Raw genomic sequence first — 25,940 nt, forward strand, 5'->3', positions numbered from 1 at the left:
GACGTGGAAAAAAAAAACAAAACAAAATAATACATTTCCTTATTTAGTCACCAGTAGTCGTTATTGCGTTTTGCGAAGTGCCGGTAGATAGATAGAAAGTGCCGGTAGTTAGAGTGGAAATCGCATGAGCACTTTTAGTTTATCGTATGCCGACCCAAACGCAACGATAACGCAGGCCGCAGTAGCGCCGTCTGGTGTTAAGATGTCATAATATTTTGCGACATGTTTTTCGCACTTAGCCAAGGTTATCCAATTCACATCGCGTAGATATCCAGTTCCATGGCCAGTTCAGTCGGGCCAGGGTCTAATTTCTGTTAGATAATAGAACCGAGCAAGGTTTTTAATAACATCATGTCTAGTTCTTTCGGACCTCTCTTTCTACCGCCGAAGCGGCTACCTTTTTGGCAAGACCATGACTACCTCGGCGTAAAAATCCAAATAAAGCCAATCCACAGTCGGCGGTGTCTTGTTAGGGTTAAGAACGGCAGAATCGTTGCACAGAATTGAAAATATGGCAATTTTATCCCTCATTCGTTCTATTTAAACGCAATGAATATGCCTAGAAACCCAAAACATTGATGAATTCCCTCCGAAGCGGGTGACGTGGGCGCCGCCATGTTGACAACGCTATTTTTCCTAGCGTAAGCACGAGCACGCGCACTAAATTTGAAAAACAGCGTACGTAACGCGAACGTACGTTAAACATTGATTTGGAATAGCGTTTGGCGCATGGGCAGTACGAAGGACGCTATTTTATAGCGTTCGCTATGCCTTTGCGTAAGACTGCGTACGCTCTACTAAAAGCCTCTATGGGCATAGACATAGAGGAAAAAAAACTAGGAGGGAGCGTGACGTCAGAATCCGCAGCGTTCTGTGGGTTCCGCCATTTTCTTGCGACGGTGGCGCCGTGGTGCGAGCATTGGCAGTGGACTGCGGGAACCGCGGATCGTTGCACTGGCGGAAGCAGGAGCGGTGGCAATGGCTTGTTCTCCAGGCTGTCCGTTGACGATAAAAATCGGTAAGCCGTTGTTTTTTTTTCACTATTGCATTATGTACGCATGACAAACGCAGTAGAACATTCATATGATCGATATATTGCTTGGTTTTTAGTAAAGTTTTGTGTTATCGCGACAGCAATGATGCCGGCGCATTTGGTATACATTGGTTTCCGCGCGTCATAAAGTGAAACGTTTTAATAGAGTAAGCGTCCTGGCAAGTTCCCAGTGAGCAAGATACAGCTGCATACAACGTCGATGTGCGCTGTTACCACGACATGGCACTGTGCAGCGACGCACCTTTTGTTATTGCTTCAAGTAAATATCTACCTGCTTATCGCTAAAAGGTACCGGTTTTTAAATACCTTTCTCTGTGCCCCTTAAGATCGGATCAAACGGGTAATGCTATGAAGATTGTTTCTCTTTTTGTTTATCGCCTTTGGAAGCTTGTCTTATCGCCTTGTTGGCTGCACGAGACGTGAAGAGGACGCACTGCTGTTAGGGATTAAGGATCGGATCGAGCGAAGAATATTGCTGTGAAGCTCATTTGTGTTTGTTTTTCGTTTACCGTCTTCGGAAGCTTGTCTTATCGTTTTGTTGGCTGGGCGAGACCTGAACGGGGCACGCGTCTGCTTATTGTCTGAGATGCTTCTCAGTATTTTAAGCACCTTGCACAAAAGTTGGCTGCTAAATTGAGTCCAGCCGAGAGCGAAAGTCATTCTTCACCGATGACCGTGCAGTGCACTTGCTGCTATCGCGCCGCCATCCTGTTAATGTCTGTTTGTGGGCACATGCTCGGCCAATAAGCAGTTTGTCGTCAAAGCTTTGTTCTATCTATCTGCGTGTTTCCATGTATAATATTGCAGTTAACTTTGCGCGTATTTTCTTGTTTTGCTTCCACACCGTAGGCGACCGGGTTCTGCCTCATCCCCTCTCCATCGCGGCCAACGAATGGAAAGAAGATATGAAACTCTGGCCTTCCCTGCAAGAAAACCACATTACATATTACCTGCTCAAAACAAAAGCCTGCGATCTGGAAGACGTCCAAGCCATCAAGAGTTTAGACTCTTATAACTTTGTAATAAGTGGGAAAGTGGGTCAGCTTCTCATTTACCAAGCTGACAAAGAGACTTGTTTCATTAAAGGGACAGTCTCACCTTCGCAAGCTGACTCTGACCGACCGTACCAAACATGGGTTTGCATTACAAGTGATTGCCGCGTTTTATCCGGGTCCTACTCCTGCAAAGTCGGCTTGACTGCCGTGTGCAGCCACGTCGGTAAGTGCAGTCATCGGCATTATTAATGCGTCAGCGTTACAGCAGACGTTCGAAGGAAAAGATTGAGTGTTGTCACTAACGCGGAACTTTGAGCTAGTTGGTTCACGTGTTGTCACTAGTTCAGGATTGGCCTAGAGGGTTGTCACATCACAAGTTGACCTGTGGAATGATAGTGGCTAAATGTCTAGTTAAATTGTGACTATGAGGCCGTAACATGACTGAAATGTCAATACGACATGAAACAGTATAAGGTAAATTAATTATGCTGAAAAGATAATTGGGGTAATAGTTGGGAATCGAGCCCGTGACCCATGGGTTGAGTCAGACACACTACTCCTATGCCATTGTGCATGCCCCTCCTACACTTAAAGGGGACATCGTGTGTCTTGTGGTGCCTAGCAGGACTGCTGATGTATGGTAATGAGTGTAATTAGAGGTACTAACTAAGAAGGTACCAAATAACCATTAAAGCTATTGCATTATACATAGCCTTAAGGGGGAGCTTAAATGTCCTCTTAATTTTTGCACTCCCTCCTGTTCCTAGAGATAGCTTAAACTACTTGTCTCATAGCTGTAGCTTGTTGTGTCAACCACAATTTTGTGATCGAAATAAACTGTAGATCATTTATAACCTGCATGTGGTGCATGCAACCTCTCAGCTACCTCAGCAAACGACACTAAACCATCGTCATGCATTCTTGTTGCAGCTGCTTCCATTTATTAGCAATACTTTCTTCATACAGCTGTTTTGTTGAAAAATGACTCCTAACTGCACAAATTTGTCTGAGTAACATGCTATGCACATTTATGCTTTTCTGCATGTGTAAACAAGCTGTGTGGCCTCTACCTTCATGAAAAACTATGCAGGCTGTACATCTGCACCTATTACGTGAAAAAAGAAAAGAAGGTTGTGCAGAAGTGAGTGAGCCTTATTATGGACTCATCATCATCATTATTTATTGTCCCTTAAGGGCCCTGGGTAGGGAATTACATAAGGGGGGAAGCAAGAAAGTATGTTAATGGTCACATTTTGATACAAATGAAAGTAAACAAAAATGCATGGTAATGTTACACATCACTAGGAACCATACATAATGAAAGTACAATGTCAAAAGCAAATGAGCGACAAGAACACTCGTGATTCATGTCCGTATACGCTTACAAAACAGTTTTACAAGCACAATATGCACAAAATAGTATATAAGCGCAGAACAAAAGGTAGTTTATAAATTACACTAAAAGGCAGCATCAAGGCAGCACATCCTATAAAGGCTTCTTTGCCTCTCAAACAGTGATCCTCGTGTTTGCTCTCTGGGCTTTGTCTTGGGTCCGACAACTATGAACTCACTTTCACATGCAGTAGCATTATTCATTGTAGCCACTGGTTCCTTTCAATTTTTTTCTATCTGCTTTTTTTTCATATAACAAGGTGCAGTCCTGTGGAAGGTGGAGTTTGCCAGCCGAAAAGGCCTGACCGGACAGAGCTGCACTGACAAGAGTGCCATGTGGAACCAGGGCACAAAGAAAAATGTTAAGCCATCACAAATAGATGCCATGGATTTTAAGATGCGAAAGGAATGCGAAGACATGCAGCATAAAAGGCAGGAGGTTAATACAAAACATTATGAGACCCATGAGCAATATGTGAGAGAGATGCAGCAGTCTCTAATAGCACCCCTTCTTGACATAAAAGGGAGCCTCCTGCATCAGACTGTTGTTGCAAAAGTGTCGCCCACTGTGCTGGCTAAAAATATTTTAAGGAATACAGCCCCTGAGCTCACTCATGGTCGACATGATGATGACGAGCTATTGGCGTGCGACACCTGCTCAGACTTTTATAGTAAATGGGTATGTATTAAAGAGCAAATCAGGTTAAGTCTCATGGAGCTCACGCGCCAGCAGACTGGGAAGCTTTGGGAAGCTAGCCGCAAGCTGCGTCTCACAGCTTCTAATGTGTCAAAGGTTCCACGGAAGAAAGAAACGCCACCAGATAAGTTTGTCACATCATGCCTTTTCAGCCAGTTTCGGGGCAACAAGGCAACAAGTCATGGACAAAGGTTTGAGCCTGTTGCCAGGCGGATGTTTGAGAACCATCGTGGTGTCCATGTTGAACGTTGTGGCACAGTTGTTAGTGCCACGCATCCATTTTTATCGGCAAGCCCTGATGGCTTAGTTGGCACAGAGAGCATCCTAGAAATTAAATGCCCGTATGTAGATGACTGTCGGCCGCTTGTAGACTCCAACAAGTATGATGTCAAGAAGGACTCGAATGGAGTCCACTTTCTTGATATGAAAGGAAAAAATGGTTACTACTATCAGGTGCAGTTTATTATGTTCTGCACAGAGCGTATACACTGCTACTTCTATGTGTGGTCAGCCATGAACTCTATTTTAGTTTAAGTGCCCTATGATGTAGATTTTGTTTGCCTTCATATTTCAAGGCTGTCAGAATTCTACTTCAGGCACTACTTGCCCAGGCTTGTTGATGCTGTTCACAGCAACAGCTTAGACATATCTGAATACAAGGCTATCGCTACACCAGCAGAACAGACTGAACAATAAACACTGAATGACCCGAGTTTTACTTTTTGTGTTTTGAGTTTTATTATTACTGCTTGAGACGTTGATGCAAAAGAAATATCGCTGCAGCAATCAGTGTATATCTATATACGAAATCCTGCAAATATGACCTGTAGCACTCATGTCCGTGTGCTTGAATACACAAAAACAAAGTTCCAGAGCATTACTTCTCAAGCACTTGAAAGACCAAACAACACAGTGTGTAACCTTTAAAGAGGTACAGACACAAAATTTTCCCACATAGTAGCGAATGATTTGTTTCATGGGTGCAAGGAGATGCCTTCTAGCAAGTTTCGCTCGCAGGCGTTGAGTGGAACATACGATTTTGAATGGTGTCTGATGAGCCATTCGGCCTTTCCACTCGTATCCAGTGACATCAAGGTGCACTTGCCCAATTACTGAGACGTTACCAAACCTCGTAGTAGTTCACAGGAGCAACCAGTGCTTGCCAGCGACACAGTCGTCATCAGTAATATAGTAGCACAGGTTGCCCAGTCGACTTGTACGTCAAGCTGCAGTTCAGTGCTGGCACTAACAGAAACAGAAGCTGCAGGTACAAAATTGTTTGTAATTATAAACTCTGTGCACAAGAGTTTTGAGCTCATTTTCACGATTACTGGGCCCATATGCGTCTTTCTAGGAAAAAAAAACAGATACTCGAAAACTTTGTGTCTGTACCCCTTTAACATGATGTAATAAAGTGGAACAAAATGGTGTACAATACTCAGACAATCCATCCAGTCTCCTTTCACAGCATCAAAAATTTTAAGTGTGCCCTAATGCTTGTCATGGAGCAATGGTGCCTTGGATGTCGCCCATTTCATTCTCACTGTCATTTTCCTTCTCTTCCTCTTCGCCGTTCGGATCAACTATTAGTGGCCCTTTCAGATTGTACAACCCCGCACAAACTAGAACAATGCTGTTCATCAACTTCTTGTGATGAATAGGCAACGAATTCTTTAGAATTCTGTACACCTTAATACGATTAATTGCACGTTCAACATGAATTCTAAGGTGTGAGATCCGTCTGGACACCGTAGCTTCTGCTTCAGGAAACTGAAGCCTGCCTTTTGAGAAAGCTGGAGTGTTTAGTTTCACGCCCTTTTCCTTCATGGCATTGGTCAAACTAAATCCTCTGTCAGCCATGATTACGTGGCCTTCAGACAAGTTGTCAATAAATCCAGATTATTCAACTATGAACTTATCTGAAGCCCGTCCACCATAGGTGCCAGAAACAAACATTACGAAGCCACTCGGTGCAACTGCGACGAGAAACTTGATAGTGTTACAGCCCTTGTAGGAGCTGTATGTCTGCCCTATTGGGTAAAGTTTCTTCGGCCGCTGCGTATACACTTCAGTGCAGTCTACAATAACAGTAGTGTCAGCATATTGGCTCTTGGCAAACTGTTGTGGCATTGTTGCGAAGATTGTATCAATTGGCAGCCATGCAACAACATTTGTCATAATGCCATGCAAAATTCCTATCATTTTACGAAATATTCTCCCTGTTTGTGCCACAGATGTGCCAAATCTCAGGGCCAAGTCAAAGTACAGGAGTCCCAATCGCAGTCGCATGAGAGTTAGCAAGACTTGGTCGCCAATGGTCATGTTTCCACAAACCTTACCAAGACCAGCCACTGTTGTCAGGAGTTTCCTAAAGCCATCGAGGCCAAGGCCTGTGTAAAAATTGCACACTGCCTCAGAAAGGTCCTCAGAAGCTGGTCTTGGTATGGTTTGTGTTCCTGAGCACTGAAATTTGGTTTCCGTAGCTCCATATGAGTGCTCAGCATGTATGAAGGAATATGGGTCTTCCCACTGAACACCAACACTGCAAACATGCGCCTCTGCTTGGCAACTCTTGTTACACTTTTGACTTGCTATTTCTTCTTGAGTCGAAGCAGAACCACGGTAGCTGAGATCAAGGACACTGTTCTCGGACTCATCTGAGTCTGGAGTCTGCTGCGAATGGTCTGCTGTGTCCCAGGTTGAACTTGAGTTAGAAGATGTGGCTTGTGCAGGTGCCACTGCTGAGACAGGATGCTCTGTGGCCTGCACATAAAAATAAAACAAAGCATTGAAGGAAATACCAGACGACATATAATGCGTTCATGCTCTCAAGCCTCCACTTAACGACACATTTTTTTTTCATGGTATGGAAATTACAATTTATACCACATTTAGGTGAGTTGATTATGTTTGAGTGAGACAGCTTGACTACTTGGATGAAGACAAAGCAGAGACATTACCTGGCTATCCATTATTTGCACTGATGAAGGATTGGCCTCTGGCTGAAGGGTTCTCAGGATTGGCCTCCTTCGACGTGTCACCTATGTAAATGCACAGAGATGGTTCATGAGAACCGCCAAGCTCGAAAAAATGGTAACAATCCGGCACTTTTCTTATTTTCTCAGTATCCAACGTGTACATTCTTTACCAATTTTCAGATGTGGCTTGTTAATTGCAACCACATGTTTTGAACCCCAACATGTTAGTAACTCTTCTACAATTACAGCACAAAAAGCCACCGCGGTGTCTCAGTGTTTATGGTGCTCGGCTGCTGGCCTGAAAGACGCGGGTCCGATCCCGGCCGCAGCGGCCGAATTTCGACGGAGGCGAAATTCTAGAGGCCCGTGTAGTGTGCAATGCCAGTGCTCGTTACAGAACCCCAGGTGGTCGAAATTTCCGGAGCCCTTCGCTACAGCGTCCCTCATAGCCTGAGTCGCTTCGGTACATTAAACGCCCATAAAAAAACACAATTACAGCACACTAAAAAAAAGTCTGTGTGTGTTGTGTCTGTGACGTAGCGCAAGTCGTACGCGGTGTCATACGCATTTGAGCTTGCCTGTCACTGGGCGAAAAGCTATGCAGGAATCTCGAATGCGTCAACGCCAGCGCTTGCCGCGCCCATATCTAAGTACAGCGCACCCGGTATCTGTTTGACGTCGGTTATCGCTGCGTTCTAGCTCCGTAACGCGCACGCCTGTAATGGGTTGATAACGCCAATGGGCGTATGGTTCAACGGCAAGACAGGCATCGGCAGCCTTGAGCTACCAGTTAATTTCTCGCTCTGTACGACCACGACTTCCAGCACTCGGTACGAGGCGTTCTTGGCACAGCAAGATCGGTTGCGGGTAAACGCGAGGCCCACACGCATCTCGTGTAAGAGCGCATTCATCACGATTTCAAAACAGCCATTTCCACCTCATGAAAGCATGAAAGCTGATCTTCACGACGTACTCACCTTTTTCGCGTAGCCAAGTTCAAGCATTGGGCACGGATTTAGGGCGGTAGGTTTGCCGTCAATAAAATGAACGGAACAGACCTGTAATAAACGAAAAAAAACGTGCAACGGCATCAGTGGCGCGGTGTCTCTCAGCAGAATGTTCACTACCACAAGTGGGATAACACTTACACGTGCAAGTTTGCTTGGCTTGAAGTTTTTGCGGTTGAGGGCGATTTCCCATTCCCTACACTTCTCAGGCGCAGCCGGAAACCTGTGCAACGAGTACACGCCGCACATACACACGCGCCTCTCGCACTGATGCTCGGAGCAGTTTTCGTCCATCAGAAGCTTGCGTTTACGTTGGTTGTTCTTGCAGTCAACGACGGCACAGTGCCGCCCCGACGAGTAGCTCTTGTACATCGTAGCTACTCACTCAAACCACTAATTAAAGACACAATCAAACGCCACGCAGAGTAAACACGAACATTCGCCTGTACCACACCGCTTATCCCGCAGTCCACGTCGAGAGGCGTCCTCTGGTGTCGAGAGTAGGAGCGCGCCTGCAGCCTGCGTGCGAGGCTAAAAGAATCTGGTCTATAGACCTTTGCAATGAGGCGCTCAAGGGAGCCGCCATATTTGGACTACTGGCGCCGTCTAGCGTCTGCTTGGCGGCGGCACCATGTTGGACTGTCGTTGCTCATCCTGGCTCAGCGCCAACAGCCGGCTCAGCGCCGCTGTTGTTACTGTATCGCTGTTTTCTGCATCTTCCGTGTTCACAGCGTCGTCTTGCAACTTTTGTGCTAGCCTCACCAGTGTCGATAACCATCGCCGACACGTCGAGAGACACTTTCTGGCTACCAGCGTCCGTGCGACTGCCGGATCGCGTCGGCGCCGGCAAGCGTTGGCTCAGCGCTGCTGTTGCGGTTTGCATTTACGTTTCCCTGTGTCGTCTTTCTCCGCAGCGTCGTTGTTTAGCTTCAGTGCTAGACCTGCCAGTGTTGAGAGGTGTCGGCTTACGCTTCGAGGCCAACACTTTCTTGTTGTGGCCGCCTGAGGCTGCGAATCCGTCCGCGCGGCTGCCGGATGGCGTCGGCCTGAGCCAGTGTCGGCTTGCCGCCGGACTCCGAGGCACCCGTCGATATCGGAGGTAAGTCATAGTTTAAGCCATCCAACGATTGCTACGTGTGCGGCATTGACGTTGAATATAATCAACACCGTTCTGTACAGTGGTACCGTTTTTGACATGCGGATAGTGCATCGAGGGTCGTGGTTGTGTAAATTCCTGCCAGGCAGTAACGACGGAGAACTTGTGGGGCTAGTTCGTTCATAACAGATTCAAAGAAAGAACTGCGTGAACGAGACATGGATGGTGAAGGGAACTACGCTTTTGTTTGCCTCTTCACCGTTCATGTCCGTCTTGTTCGCACAGTTTACTTTGAATCAGTAACATCTGGCTTTCGAAGCATTGTGTCACTGCACGATATGCACCGCAAGGAGCTACTGGGATCTATGATCATGCTCGCACAGTGCAGTTGGGATCCAGATTCACCGACTATGTGTGACGCTCTGCCGTCTAGAGCAAAGCGCTGCCGCAAAGCAAAGCGCGGAGGCCACACGATCGCTGTTTCCCTTTAACAGCGGACTGTACTGTACTTCGTGTAGGCTACAAACACATCTAAAACACGCTTAATGTTTTCGGCCGTCCCTTCTCAAGTTACGTGAAGATAGCACGCGGAAATGCATTCAGATCAGTGTTTGCGCGTACGCCGCGGCTGAACCTGACCTCCCGACTACCGCTGCCAGGTCAGCATACGCGTTCACTCAGAATAAATTGCCAAATCGAGGGAAACTGTCGAGTGCAATAATCTGGCGCGTATTCCGTTCCTTCCTTACAAAGCATGAATTCCCGACACTTTTAACAGCAGGCAGATGAGATTCTTAAATGTTATTGCCATCGCATATGCAATCTGCCCTGCTACATTCAATACTCAATTTTGTTTTTTCTGTGTGTGCGCATGCAGGCCAACTTACACCCAAATTTGCTTCACTTATGAGTATTTTTCTGTCTTTTTGTATGAAAGATTGAAACTGATTAACATTGGAGGCATTTTTTTGTTTGTTTCAGACAACCGCACATACAGTCACCCTGATGCAGTCACTGCGTGGTCAGAGGACATTCGTGACTGGCCATGTGTGAATGCTGCAGACATCATCTTCTATCTTGTGGACTCGAAAGCATGCGATTTACAACAGATGAAGAACTTTCGGTCTCTTGAGTCATACAACTACTTTCAGAGTGGATGGGTGGGGAAAGTTGTTACACACAAGATATCCAGTGATCTGTGTTACGTGAAAGGCACAGTAAGCCCATCTCAATCTGTGAGTGCAACACCAAGGACTGCTTGGGCGTCTGTGAAACAACAAGGTGAAATCGTAACGGCTGGTTGTACTTGCATGGCAGGAAAAGGGAAAGCATGCAGCCATGTCGGTGCAGTATTGTGGAAAATCGAAATGGCTGTTTCGAAAGGCTTAACCACAACATCTTGCACTGACTAGGGCTGCATTGTGGAACAGTGGCACAAAACGCAACGTCCAACCAGCCATGCTTGATGACATAACTTTCAAGGTGCAAAGACAGGTTGTAGATGATCCTCCCTCAAAGCGCCAACGACCATCATTTATGCCAATGACCCGGGAAGAGATCCGCAAATTTCATGCGGAGTCACCGTTCCCCTACCTGTTTGATACCCCAGGTAATTAGAATTGACAATATCCTAAATAGCTTTAACACTTTCTAAATTTATTGTCAGTATCTGACTTGTCTCTACACGGACTTGTCTCTACACGGCCTTGCAATTAAAAAGCTCGAGCACTGCTGAGTGATACCAAAAAGCACAAGTGCAAGCATTTGTCCTTTCTTGTTCTTCTTTTGATATCTCTGGCCGTCATAGAAACTGAACTCTGCATGATAAATTTTGTAATAGTTGCTGGTTGAGGTCTCGACAACTTTGTTGTATGAAAACAAGAGTGCTTTTTTGAGAACTGGTATGTAAATAAAATATATCCTGTAGTTTCATGATCACGTAATACAGCAGGAAAAACATTCACCCCACTTAAGGCTAAGGGGTATAAAGCGCCATAAGAACAGTATCTAAAATTGATGTGAATTGCACCTCAAGAGTTGCTCCACTAAAAATTATTGGGAAACGACACTCAAACTGGTTCCTTGACATATGCCTTGACGGACAAGGTGGAGAGGAAGTGAAGTGGTAGGCTGCTGTATAATTTCAACCACATAGATAATTTTATGTGCACTAACACTGCACAGCACACGGTGCCTTTCTGCAGTCTGACTCACCACAAACTAGTTTTAGGGCATGTTTTAAGGCTTAATCTACAAGAGGATGAAACTAGTTGCATGTAGCTAAGTCTCCCATATTGACGATTGCTTGCCTGTTTGAGAGGAAGTCTTTAACGTAGTTGTATGCTCTTTTGCCCGGTTTGATAGCCTGTAACTCCGCTAGCATGGCTTCGTTTTCTAAATTGTCGAAGGCTTTGGTCAGATCCGACCGCTCTAGTGTCTTTAGCCGGGAGTATTGGGGACCAGAATGTGTTCTTTGAGCTGCAGCATGACGTCCTGCGTAGATAGATTGGGTCTGAAGCCTACCATGGTTGCTGGTAGAAGCTCGTTTCCCTCTATGTGCTTTGTGAGCCTGTTTAACACGCAGACGACATTAAGCTATGGATAAAGAAAGGCAGCGACGCGGAGGTAGAAGAAGCGTTAAAAGCATTGGCCAACATAGTAACCGAAGTTGCTAAAAAAAGCTGGACTGGCCTGCTCTCCTTCCAAATCCGAGCTGCTCATCATCCCCCCCCCCCCCCCCCTGGGCAGGGAAAGTCATCAAAACATCAAACTAAAGATAGACAACCTTGGCATACGAATGGTCAAAGAAGTCAGGATCTTGGGAATGCGACTGCAAAGCAATAGGCAAAACTCTACCTTCATCAGAAATATGACTAACAACGTTGACCAAACAGCTAGGCTCATCAAGAGGGTCACCAGCAAAAACAAAGGACTAAAAGAAAAAAGAAACGATAATGTTAGTGCAAGCCTTTGTGCTCAGCCGCATATGCTATGCACTCCCATATCTCAGACTCACGCAAAAGGAAAGAAATAGGATAGACGCTCTAATACGCCGGGCATACAAAACGCCTTTGAGACTACCACCCAACACCCCAACAGCTAGGCTCATGGGTCTAGGTGTAATAAATACGGCGGAAGAACTCATTGAGGCGCACTTGACAGGGCAGATAACACGACTCTCCAAAACTGCAGCCGTCAGAAAAATTCTAGAAAGTGTCAACGTGAAATGCAGGCCGAACTCACCTCAAATCATGGATCTCGATGGGGAAATAAGGGAACGTATTATAATACCACCCCTTCCAAAAACATGCATCCCTCTCACAACAGCACAAGGAAAGCCCGTGCGGCAAATATGCACAATAAACTTAAAAGACGACAGGTCAGCGCTGTATGTCGACGCTGCCGAGTACAGGCACAAATGGCATATGTTGGCATATGTTGGCATATGTTGGCAAATGGCATATGTTGTGGCTATAGCTGACCACAAAGGAGACTGCATAGCAGCTGCGACCATACCAGCGAAATGTCCGGAGAAAGCAGAAGTAGCAATAGCATATGCCATGTGCATAAAAGTCTCGCCGGAAAAGACCATAATAAGCGACTCAAAAACTGCGATAAATAACTTCATAAAAGGCAGAGTACATTCCCCAGCCGCAAAACTAATTAGCAAATACCGCCCAAAAACTCGAGTCAAAATAATATGGGCCCCCGCACATTCAGGCCTCCCAGGAAACGAAAAGGTCAACAACATAGCCTGAGAACTAACTATCCGGGCAGGACCAGACGCGTTCTCAAACCACGGGGCTAGCTCAGCCAGGGACCATCCACTCACTTTTAGGGAAATCACGACTTTCTATCAAAGAAGCAGATTGGAATATCCCCCTCCCAACCCCACGCAAGAGCAAGCAACCACTCTCAGGCAGCTCCAAACGCACACATTCCCATGCCCCGCAATATTAGCCATAATTTATCCAGATACATGGTCTGTTCTGAAAGTAGTAGGACTCATTTTTTAAAACAAAATTTATTCAAGAGAATAGTACAAACGATTACAATTTTTCAAGGTAGCACCCTTCCGCACCTACACGCTGCTGCCAATGCGTTTTACAGTTTTCGTACGCCTCCAGGAACGCCTGGACCGGTATGCTGTTTAGCTCCCTCGTCACGGCCTGTTGAACCACCTCAACCGATTCGTGATGTTTCCCCTCGAGCGTCGATTTTATTTTCGGGAATAGAAAAAAGTCTGGCGGGGCCAAGTCGAGGTTGCAAGGGGGCTGAGGCAGCGTTGCCGCCTTGTGCTGGGCAAAAAATCGGGGTCCTCATTCACATGAAGAAGATCCTACCGGTTGGCCTTTTCCTCCTCTGACAACACTCCCGGCACCAACTTCGCGCAAGCTTTCCTCATGGATAAGTTTTCTGTCACGATCTCAAAAACTTGGGTTTGAGGAATGCTCAAGTCATCAGCAATCATTCTGATACTCATCCTACGATCACTGTTAAGTAAATGTTTCACTCGCTACACATTTTCTTTGGTCTTGCTGGTCGAAGGGCGTCTGGAGCGGTCGTCTTCCTCCACTCTTTCCTTACCTTCTCGGAAAAGCTTGTGCCACTAAAAAACACCTGATCTACCCATGGAAGCGTCACCGTAGGCCTCCTTAATCATGTTGTGAGTCTCTTTGCCCGTTTTACCAAAATTTACTCAAAATTTGAACGCGTATCGCTGATCCAGTAAACTCTCGACGATTCTGCGTGACGAGACGTTTCGACAGGGGTTCACAGTACAAGCGACCTCCTCTCTTCAACGGCCGAGAGCCGACTGCCGATTTTCCCCAGCATTCCCAATATCCCCCTTCAACGATCCTGCACGCGCAGACCACCTCTCGTCCGCCCGTTCGCCCAGGAAAAAATCAGTCCTACTACTTTCAGAACAGACCCTGTATATACTCTGCAGAATGCAGAAGCTGCGGAGAGTATGCTACCCTTAACCACATCATGTGGGCCTGCAGTAAAAACCCTTTAAGCGGAATAACCACAGAGGAGCAGTGGAAGACCGCGCTGCGCAGCTCGGGCCTGTGGCAGCAAAAGTTACTCACAGCGAGAGCTGATCAGGTCGCCGAGATCCAAGAGATCAAGGCCACTAAGCGACAGTATAGCCCGCCTGCGCCAGAAGAGAGCCTTCCTCTTCAAACAATATAGATAAAGTTTATTCTTCTCTCTCTAGTTGCATGTAATTGATTTGTGATGTCTTGTATTTTATGCAGGCACTCTTACGTACGAGACATTTCCTCCACAAGTACAGGAGCAAGCGCCTCCACCACCAGCCAGTGATGGAATTGAACATGGGGATCACGGTAGCGAAAGCTGCACGGTGTGCAATGATTTCTATAAAAAGTATGTGGTGCTGTCACCCCGTGGTGCTGAGGTGCTACAGACAGAAACTGCTACACAAGCAACGCCGCTGCGGTTTTTTTCCCGCAAGCTGCGTTTAACTGCGTCCAATGTCAGCAAAGTTCCGAAAAGGGAAAGCACAGGATGCGAGAAGGCAGCAATGAGGATGCTTTCGCCCAGTTTTTCTGGCAATGCTGCCACCAAGTATGGCAAGCAGATGGAGCCTGTTGCCCGTAAACAGTTTTCAGAAAAGACTGGGCTGATTGTAAAACAAACAGGGACTGTGGTGAACACTGAGCTGCCGTGGCTTTCTGCCAGTCCTGATGGAGTTATTGAAGGCATGGATGCCATTCTTGAAATCAAATGTCCCAACATGAATGACTGCGTACCACTAATCAGCAGTGGCAAGTATGTACGTCTCAACAAAGAGGCAGAACTTGTGCTCCAAGACAGTGGGCCAAATGGCTATTACAGCCAGGTCCAGTTTCAGATGTTTTGTACAAAGACCCGGGTATGCTTTTTTTATGTATGGAGCGTTGAAAATGACGTTATTGTTGAAGTGCCTTTTGATAACAAGTACATAACACAGACTTTACCACGGCTGAAAAAATTTTATTTTTCAGAGCTCCTTCCTCGATTGTCAGATTTGCACGCCAGTGGTAGAATGGATGTACTTCATCGGTACAACCATATTTGCTCACTCTAGTTAAATGCATACATCTACACCCTTTTTAAGGAATACATGGCCCAAGGGGTTTGCTTCTAACCCATGTTTTGGGCTGTCTAGCACATTAAGGCATTCCAGGTTCTTGGTTTGGTTTATGGTGGTTTAACATCCCAAAGCAACTCTGGCTTTGTGGGACGCCATAGTGAAGGGCTCAGGAAATTTCAACCACCTGGGGGTTCTTTAACATGCACTGACATTGCACAGTACATGGGCCTCTAGAATTTCACCACCATCGAAATTCGAACAGTGCAGCCGGGATTAAACCCACGTCTTTTGGATCCAGAGCTGAGGGCCATAACCACTGAGCCACCGCGGAGGGCCAACCTCTTGAGGGGCGACGACAAGAGCTCCTCTCCCATTTGAGCGATTTGTACCTCTGTCAACGCAAAACAAGTCATGTTGCAATGTGCAGAAGCAAATATATTTTGGGCCGTGTTTTTTTTTCTTGAGTACTGTGCATGGCCTTAGCAACTGTAATAATTTTTAGATCCGCCGGTCTGCTTTGCTTCTCTAGGTTGTCAGTTGTGTTGTGCAGTCCATCTCCACTGTTAGCATGCTTTTGAATCAAAAGGTTGGATTGGAAGTGCTAACATTACCAAATGAGATGCAAACACCAGAATAATGGCTACTGGTGAACCAATAGATACTAGTTTTGTTAGCAATTCTGTGTGTTGGTCTATGTGTTGTGAAACTGATAACAAATACTCTGCTTATTCAGTCTGTCTGAAACGAAATATTGTTTCACTGTTTGCACTTCAGTTGTTGAGCCCTTTACTAAGCGGCACCATGACAGTTCACTCCGCAGTTTATTTCCTTCAGTACCAGCTCATGAGCTGGCTCACAGATATGAAAAATAAGTGTGTTTACATCTCGATGTAAACAAATGTAATTTAGGAAATAAAGGAATTTCCATTAGACAGCATGCACTAAAATTATGCTAGCCTGCAGAGCATTGGAAGAGTGTGCAGCATACGGTCAATGCACACCTGGTATGACGTCTTGTCTACCCTAATTTAGAAACTGCCACTGTCAATGCGATCAAGCAGGCTGATAAGAACCGAATAAAATCAAACAGCAATAATTTTTTCAAGTTGATTCTATAATCACTATATGCTTTTTGTCTACTGCTTGCAAGGAGACTTAAAAGGCCTAGTCATTTACTGATGAAAATGCGCAGAGAGGGCTATCACATTCTTGCTTCTAATGTGTACACACTATCAGACGTCTTGGCTCATATTTAAAGCAGATGGTGGTTCCACAGTGGATTCCTTGAGGCCGCCGCTCTAGTTCCTTACGGTGCTCACTTTGATGAGAGTCTAAATTAGGGTAGACAAGACGTCATGCCAGATGTGCATTGACCGCATGCTGCGCACTTTTCAATGCTCTACAGGCCAGCATAATTTTAGTCCATGCTGTCTAATGGCAATTCCTTTATTTCCTAAATATTGTTACGGGGAAATACTATTTACATTTATTTACAAGCCGTAGGTGAATAGTTCCTAGCAGGGAGCACCAACGCGAACAAGAAGCACCATCAACCTCTTCTTCTTCGTTCGACCCTTTCGCGCGCGAGTTCACTTCGTCTTCCACTTCCACTTCGTCGTAACATGACCCCCGGCGGCACAAGCGCCGTCCCGGCGCTAGGTCGATGATAGAAGAGCTGCGTGGTAGGGCTTGAGGCGCGTAACGTGAACAATATCGGTGGATGGTCTACATGATGAGGATGCAGGTGTATGAGGAGCAACTTCATACGTGACGTCGGTGACCTGACGCACAACACGATAAGGACCATGGTGGGGGGACAAAGGTTTCTCAGAAAGACCGACGCGGCGGGAAGGGGACCACAGAAGAATGAGCGACCCCGGTTCGTACGTGACATGGCGATGGTGATTATCATACAGAGACTTCTGTGCTTGCTGGGACGCTTGTAGCCGAGTACGGGCGATTTGGCGAGCGTCTGCAGCTTGAGCAATGGCGTCACGGGCATAGGCGGTGACTGGACGGTCAGCAGATGGGACGAGTGTATCCAAAGGCAGGACGGCGTGTCTCCCGTATAAGAGATAGAAAGGAGAGTAACCAGTTGTGTCATGCCGCGAGGTGTTGTAAGCGAACGTGACGTAGGGCAAGGCGAGATCCCAGTCTTTGTGGTCGGGGGAGACGTACATAGACAACATGTCTGTCAATGTTCGGTTCAAACGCTCGGTTAGCCCGTTGGTCTGCGGGTGGTATGCTGTGGCAATCTTATGCTTGGTGGAACATGAACGCAGGATGTCGTCAACAACTCTGGACAGGAAATAGCGTCCGCGGTCTGTGAGTAGATGACGAGGGGCACCATGTTGCAGAATGAGATTGTGCAAAAGAAAGTCTGCCACATCGGTCGCGCAGCTCGTAGTCAATGCACGGGTGATCGCATACCGAGTGGTATAGTCTATGGCTACTGCCACCCACCTATTTCCGGATGCCGAGGTCGGGAATGGTCCAAGGAGGTCGAGCCCTACACGGTGGAACGGTTCCACAGGCACGTCTATAGGATGCAGGAGACCAGGAGGTGGTGCCGAAGGCTTCTTCCTGCGCTGACAGAGGTCGCAAGTGGTGACGTAATGCCGCACTGTACGGTATAATCCTCGCCAAAAGAAGCGGCGCCGTATCCGGTCGTAAGTTCGTGCCACACCAAGGTGGCCAGCGGCAGGCAGGTCATGGAGTTCTGCAATTATAGAAGACCGCAGCTGCTGGGGATGACTAGAAGGAGGGAGGGCCCGTCAGGACTGAAGTTGCGGCGATAGGGGATGTCCTTTTCGGTAACTAAGAGCTCAAGGGACCGCTTCGAGCTTCCAGATCTGAGGCCCTCGATGATGGTTTGCAAATAAGGGTCTTTGCGCTGCTCCTCGGAGATGTTGTGTAGATCAGAAATACCAAACAGGGAAGGAATATCGTCAGTGTCACTGAGAGCAGGTGGCTCGACAGGGTACCGAGACAGGCAATCAGCGTCTTGATGGAGACGTCCGGACTTGTACACGACAGTGTACGAATACTCCTGAAGGCGTAGCGCCCAGCGGCCAAGACGCCCGGAAGGGTCTTTCAGCGAGGACAGCCAGCAAAGGGCATGATGGTCCGTGACAACAGAAAAAGCACGCCCGAACAAGTATGGCCGGAATTTAGCAACAGCCCAAACCAGGGCGAGGCACTCACGTTCGGTAATGGAGTAATTTCGCTCGGCAGGTGACAGCAGGCGGCTAGCATACGCAACCACGCGGTGTGGGCCCCGGGAGCGTTGAGCCAGCACGGCTCCGATCCCGTAGCCACAGGCGTCCGTGCGGAGTTCAGTAGAGGCCGCGGGATCAAAATGTGCCAGAATTGGGGATGATGTCAGCAGGCGGATAAGCGTGGAAAACGCGTGTTGTTGATCAGTGCCCCAGGTAAAGTCTGTTTCGGTCTTCAGGAGGTCAGTGAGGGGACGAGCGATAAGAGCAAAATCCTGAATAAAACGGCGAAAGTAGGAACACAGCCCAAGAAACCTGCGCACGTCTTTCTGGGAATGTGGACTAGGGAAGTGTTGCACCACTGCAATTTTTGCTGGATCAGGACGTACACCGGAGGCGCCGACGAGATGTCCAAGAATGGTGAGTTACCGGTGGCCGAAGTGGCATGTGGACGAGTTGAGCTGTAGCCCAGCCGTACGAAAGACAGTCAGGATACTCCTGAGACGGTCAAGGTGCGAGGAAAATGTGGGCGAGAAGACAACAACATCGTCAAGGTAGCACATACATGTAGTCCACTTAAATCCGCGAAGTAGTGAGTCCATCATCCGTTCGAAAGTAGCTGGTGCATTACAAAGTCCGAACGGCATGACTTTGAACTGGCATAAACCGTCAGGTGTGACAAAAGCTGTTTTTTCACGGTCCTGCTCGTCAACGGTGATTTGCCAAAAACCGGAACGAAGATCAATGGAAGAAAAGTATTGAGTTCCGTGGAGGCAGTCGAGAGCGTCATCGATCCTAGGGAGTGGGTACACGTCTCTTCTTGTGATGCGGTTCAGGTGGCGATAGTCGACGCAGAAACGCCAACTGCCGTCTTTCTTTTTAACAAGGACGACCGGAGAGGCCCAAGGACTGGACGACGGTTCGATGATGTCCTTAGCGAGCATCTTTTCGACTTCCTGTTGTATCACTTGGCGTTCGGAACTGGACACCCTATAAGGCCGGCGGTGCAGAGAAGCGGCGTCACCGGTGCTGATACGATGCTTCACAATAGTCGTACGAGCCAAAGGGCGGTCATTGAAATCAAATATGTCCTGAAAAGATGCCAGAAGATGGGTAAGCGCCTCTGCTTGGTCGGAAGAGAGATCGCAAGCGGTCATATTGGCAAAGTGGTCAGGTCTCGAAAGAGCTGTGACATGATTGGCCGGAGAGGGCGATACACAGTTTGTGATTGCGGAGATCACGTAGTCGTCGGTGGGGGACACCGTGGCGAGGCACATGCCTTGAGGAAGCGTCTGGACGTGCGTACTGAAGTTGAGAACAGGCAGACATGCGCTGTTTGCCGAGACTGTGACAACTGTATGGGCAAGGGCAACATTCTTTGTGACGGGCAAATCAAGGACAGGAGTGATGATATACTGGCCATTAGGAAGAGGTGGAACAGATTTAAACAATACGTAAGTAGCGGCTTCAGGTGGCAAGCGCATGAGCTCGGCAGTACAGAGACGGTGCACAACTGGGGCAGGTGGGTCTGAGAGGAACGGTAGGTCCAACTCAACAACACTTGTAGCACAGTCAATAAGGGCTGCGTGCTCACCAAGGAAATCAAGGCCGAGTATGATGTCATGAGGGCACTGATTCAGAACGGTAAAGAGCACGGTGGTTTGTCGGTCAAAAATCGTCACACGAGCAGCACACAGGCCGAGGACTGGGGATGTTGTGCCATCGGCAACTCGAACAACGGCTGTAGCAGCAGGCGTCAGTACTTTGCGAAGGCGGCGTCGTAGGTCGGAACTCATCATAGAAATGTCGGCGCCCGTGTCAACCAGAGCAGAGACGGCAACGCCATCGACTTGTACGGTCAGTAAATTGCGCGGGGCACGAAGAACTAAGCGAGGATTTTGGGCCCGGGTCGTCACTGCAGCATCACCTCTAGACGCTGCAGAAACTAGTTTTCCGCCTGTGATCGTCCGTAGGGGCCTGGAGAGGAAGCGCGTGGTCGTTGCGGCGAACGGGACTGGCGGCGCTGTGGGGATGGTGAGCGGCTGAAGCGGGGCGGCGAGACGTCGGTGGTGGAGCTTGATGGGTCCAGGGGTCGCGAGAAAGAGCTTGAGTCTGCAGCGTCGGGGCGATAAGGTGGGGTCGAGTAACGGGTCCGCTGGGAGAAATACCATCGACTACGGCAATGACGGGCGATGTGGCCGACACGGGAACAGTTGAAACAGATGGGCCTGTCGTCAGGCGTACGCCACTCGGAGGGGTTGCGCGGTCCAGGAGCGGTGTAAATGGGCCGGACAGGGTAGAGAGGAGGGACTTCGGGTACTTGGGAGGGATGAAGAGCGGCGACAGAGTTTAAACCTAAGTTAGCGATTTCCTGGCGCACGGCGGCTTGAATAAGTGGAAGGTTCAGGGGCTGGTTGGCTACGGGTGTTGGTAAGGGAGCCGGAGCAATGGCTTCCAGTTCACTGCGCACAATACGGGTCACGGTCTCAGGTGAGATCGGCTGGTTACGAGAACAAAGATCTTGGCAGGACGAAGACGCAGCCGTGTTGGGCAGGCGTGCGATATGCTGACTGATCCGTCGGCTTTTGGCGTCCTCGAAGCGGTGGCATTCTTTTATGATGTCTGCAATCTTGTCACAGTTTTTGTAAACCAGCAGATTGAAGGCGTCGTCTGCGATGCCCTTGAGCACATGTCCAACTTTGTCAGCCTCACTCATCTCTGTATCTACCGTGTAGCACAGAGCCAACACATCCTGAATATAGGAGACGTAGGACTCCGTGGATGACTGAGCGCGACTTGCGAGATCTCGTTTTGCGGCAAGCTGCCGGCCGAGCGGTTTGCCGAAAAGGTCGATACGTTTCTGTTTAAAGTCATCCCAACTGGCCAATGTCTCTTCGTTGGTATCGTACCACTTGAGCGCCGTGCCCTTAAGGTAAAAAACGGCGTTCGAAAGCATGAAAGTTTGGTCCCACCGGTTGTTAGCGCTGCAGCGTTCATACTTGCGAAGCCAAGTCTCGATGTCAGCGTCGTCGTCCCCAGAGAAGGGTCCAGGATCACGAGGGTGAGTGAGGACGACGGAGGACAACGATGCTGCCGAATCTGGAGGAGTTGTTTCCGTCATTGTCGGCCGTGGAAGGTAGGTCGGGGGTGGAAGGTAGCGTCCACTGCGTAGTTCCGTCTTGTCGCACCTCCACCAAAGATGTTACGGGGAAATACTACTTACATTTTATTTATAAGCCGTAGGTGAATAGTTCCTAGCAGGGAGCACCAACACGAACAAGAAGCACCATCAACCTCTTCTTCTTCGTTCGACCCTTTCGCGCGCGAGTTCACTTCGTCTTCCACTTACACTTCGTCGTAACAATATGCAAATTTTCCTCTATTTTAGGTCTACAGGTCGCTAGACACCCTGTTTAATGAGAGCAGGCTTAAGATTGCACAGCCCTGCGCAAACAAAAACCATATCACTAATTGTTTTTTGTTTATGTGATTGGGAGCGCCTGTTTAAAGATGCTGTAGTTCTTGATCCTGTTGATTGCACGCTCCACATGAATGCGGACAGATGCAATGCGTCTTGTGGCGGTAACTTCCTTCTCGCTAAACTGTTTTTTTTCCTGCAAAACAAACAAAATGTGGCATTGTATTTGCTGAAAACTCTACCATGTTGCATGAACACATACCTTTTGTGAAGGCTGGCGTGTTTAGCCGGACTCCTTGCACAAGTAGCTCGTCATCAAGGGAGAAACCTCTGTCCGCCATGATTTCATCTCCTTTCATGAAGTAATCTCCAATGTCACTCTCCCTTGTGATGAGCTTGTCCGAAGCACGTCCGCCATAAGCCTTCGAAACAAACATTATGTGCCCATTAGGGGCAATAGCCACGAGGAACTTGATGGTGTTGTGTGCTTTATAGCTACTGAATGTCTGTGCTCTGGCCATTAGTTTCTTTGGACGCTGCAACATGACTTCAGTGCAATCAAGAATGCATGTTGTGGAACCATACCCACTCTCCACAAAGGATGCTGGCATGCTATCCTTGATGTCTTCTGTTGGCAACCAGGTGACAACCCACTTAATCACTCTTCACAGCACTTGAAGCATGTAGCGGACATTGTTCCCTACAGCAGAAACTGACATCTGGAAGATTCGTCCCAAGTGTCCATACAGGAGGCCGAGACGAAGCCTCATAAGGCACATCAGCAGCTGGTCAGCACGTGGCGATGTGCTCGTCTTCTTTGCCAATGCCGACACTGCTTTCACAAGGTTGTTGAATGCTGTTTGGGAAATTCCTGTATAAAACAAAATGTCTTCAGCAGAAAGCCTCTGCACAAATGATGGCCTGTGTAACCCAATCATGGGCAGTTGTGCATAGCAATGGTCCTCATAGGTCACATTCTCCCACTGTGTCGACTTGCTGTGTTTTGGAACCTGAATAAAGAAAGGCAGGATGTCAGAATCAAGGCACCAAGCCGCCAAGATTGGTGTTTTGAGCTGCAGCTGAACCATGCTCTGAACAGCTGTGTCCAAGTGATTAGCATTTTTGTAGATATCAAACCATTGCTTGTTTGAAATACATGCACCTGTGCACCAAGCCATGTTTACTCTTAATGTGATAGCTCATACTATGATCCAGAGTAAATCAATTGTTCAAATGGCTGAACACATGTGGTGTATTATGGTTTGTTTCTCCTCTTCAATCTTTTGAAGCAGTCAATCCCACAACTTGAAAGTTTTCAACTGATTGCTAAGCGCAAATAAAAATGGTACGCGAATGTTACAGCAACTTTTTGACAAAAGTTGTATGTGCTGTTGTGCACCACATTACTGTTAAAAGTAAAGTGTAATAGCAAACGGTTGTGAAGGCACTGTATTTTCTTAGTGATGCCAGATAAATGTGGAAAGTGATGTTTCACCCACACTGCTTGTACACTGTACTTGAGGTCTTTTTGTGACATTGAAGTCAGCAGCAGCCACGGTCTGTGTTGCCTGAAAATGTATTTTGGTCATGGATGCTGAACTACCATTACAAGACTCAAGAAAAATATGAGCAAAATGGTGCAGTATGCCTTTACCTTGTCTTTGTGAGTTGTTGGCAATCCTACTTTCGCTTTACTGCTGGTGACATCTGTTTGTACCATCTGAAAGAAGAAAAAAAAAGCCAGTTTGTTTTCCATCTGTTGGCACAGAGAACTTCTAATTACTCTCACAGCACAGAAATATGTCTGCATTCCCAAATTTGTGAGTTTAGAAGGATTCATGCCGCCATTACTGAACTCACCTTGACAGTCTTGAAGCATGCTTTTACCTGCAGCATAAGACAACAGGACTGTCCTGTTGTGTAACCCATGGAAGCAATCGACATGATGTAAGACCTTCCAAGTGAAAAACGGCTTTTCGTAGTATAGTCTAAGGATGTGGAGTCCTTTCTTCGGGTTGTTGACTGCTATGCTGGCACTCGGCACTCGTATGTTGCATGTTAAGCTTTGCATACTCAGGAGCTTATATGGTTGGACGAAATACTGTATGACTGCATACTGCCAGAATGCAACGAAGCCATGCAGAGAGGCGTGCCTAACTGCAGCTGCTGTCATTAACTGTTCTGACCGTGGTTGCTATTCTGTTCTTTCTACCCGTCTTCATACTTCTGTGAAGTATAATGCTAATAAGCATGTTTTTATTTTTTACCACCTGAGAATACATTTTCTGCCCTTGTTCAATCACCATCATTATCATAGCTTTCCAAGCTACACTCAACGTAGAGCAAAGGCTTTTTCCATTTCTCCCCATTTAATGCTGTCGTCAGCCAGCTGTGGCAACCTTGTCCCCATAAACTTGGCAGTTTCATTAGCTCACATGACTTTTTGGCACCCCTGCTGTGCATGCCTTGGTTTCCTGGAACCCAAAGCTTGGCCCTTAATGACGAATAGTTTCTTGCCTTCATATTACATGCCCTGCCCATGCCCATTTTTTCATCTTGATTTTCAATGGGGTGATAATAACTTCCATTTGTCCTTGGCCCACTTTTCTCTCATCCTGTCGCTTAAGATTTTATGTATCATTATCCTTGCCACAGCTCGCAGCATTGTCCTCAATTTAAGTGCAACCCATTTTTTTATCGTCTGTGTTACTGCGCTGTAGGTGAGCACCGGTAAAAGAAAGTTGTACAATTTCATCTTGTGCCATTCGTGACCTAATACCTGCTATATGCACTCGAGCCCATTTGGATCTCAAGTCAGCAGGCCCTAATTAAACGTACTCCTTAACACTCCCAATGTTTCGATGTGCATTGTAAACTGTCGTTGACTCCTGAGAATGTTGAACATTACTTTTTCTGCATGTTTAGACCCTTCATTTTGCTTTGCATGTATGTTCTCGATCACACTTTGCAGTTCATCTCCTGCATTACTTAACAGGGCAATGTCATCAGCAGTATCGCTGATTACTAAAGCATTCTCCATTAACCATATACATAATCCAGATATTTAAACACCTCTTGAGATATGCAGTGAAAAATACGAGGTTGTCAGCCTTCGTCCCTAATACCCTTCTTTTTTGGGATTTTGTTACTTTCTTTGTGAAGGACTACGGTGACTACTTGTGCAGCTGCTGTGGATGCTTTCCAGTACTTTTACACATGCCTCTTTTAAACTGTAGTTCCCTACTGTTTGCATGACTACAGAGGTTTCGAGTGGAAATGCGTTGTCAACAATTCTTTGCAAAAGTTGCCAACACAGGCCTCAAGAATGGAACGTCCCCCTGTACACGTTAAAATCACAAAATTATTGCACTCACCGCATCAGCGTGTGCCACTTTGTAGCCTATGTCAGGGTCAAAGGCAGCTTCTGCTGTCTGTGTTGTCTGCAACAAAATGATAATGCAACTCTATTTACATGACAAAAGTGCCTTTCGATCCTGCACAAATGCGATAGGCTGTAAATGTACCCAGTTCTAGGTTACAGCTGTCTACTTACTGTGTCTCTGTGCTCAAGTTCGAGGATTTTCATGGCAGCTTTCATGCCATCATCATCCTGTGACACCTGCAAGAAAAGTGTTTTATTTACCAGCACTGCACAAATGCTCTTTTCTGGGCACACGGCCAGTTTGGGGTGACAAATGTCCTCATACTGTGTCTGTCTGCTGCAACTCCAGCATTGCCATGGCAGCCTCCATAGCGCGATCATGCTGTGATGTCTGTGATAGAACAGAAGATGCTATGTTATTTTTTCCCACACTAGTTACAATTTTTTATGCCATGGTAAAAAAATACACAGCACTTACTAATGATGAAAAGTTCCTGCTTTGAAACAGAAAGTTCAATATAGCTTTGAAGCACAGAATGCGAGCCAATTATTGAATGGGTTCATTGGTCGTCATTTTTTAGACATATTATTGTAGCTGACCGATCT

General features: G+C 47.1%; 1 protein-coding gene and 1 pseudogene across 1 annotated transcript; both read right to left on the reverse strand.

Moving 5' to 3' along the window:
- Positions 1–5,638: 5,638 nt before the first annotated feature.
- LOC149355255 (uncharacterized) lies at positions 5,639–8,495 on the reverse strand. Its single transcript, XM_089576095.1, has 5 exons — positions 8,265–8,495; positions 8,094–8,174; positions 7,099–7,179; positions 6,478–6,901; positions 5,639–5,733 (listed from the first exon to the last, which is right to left on the reverse strand). The coding sequence occupies exons 1-5, from the start codon at positions 8,493–8,495 to the stop codon at positions 5,639–5,641; spliced, it is 912 nt and encodes a 303-aa protein (XP_089432221.1).
- Positions 8,496–22,131: 13,636 nt separating this feature from the next.
- On the reverse strand, positions 22,132–25,704 carry LOC149355256 (uncharacterized; annotated as a pseudogene).
- Between the last annotated feature and the right edge of the window lie 236 nt (positions 25,705–25,940).

The sequence above is a fragment of the Amblyomma mixtum genome, chromosome 3, assembly GCF_055824585.1.
Source record: "Amblyomma mixtum isolate Tamu chromosome 3, ASM5582458v1, whole genome shotgun sequence".
Taxonomy (NCBI): domain Eukaryota; kingdom Metazoa; phylum Arthropoda; class Arachnida; order Ixodida; family Ixodidae; genus Amblyomma; species Amblyomma mixtum.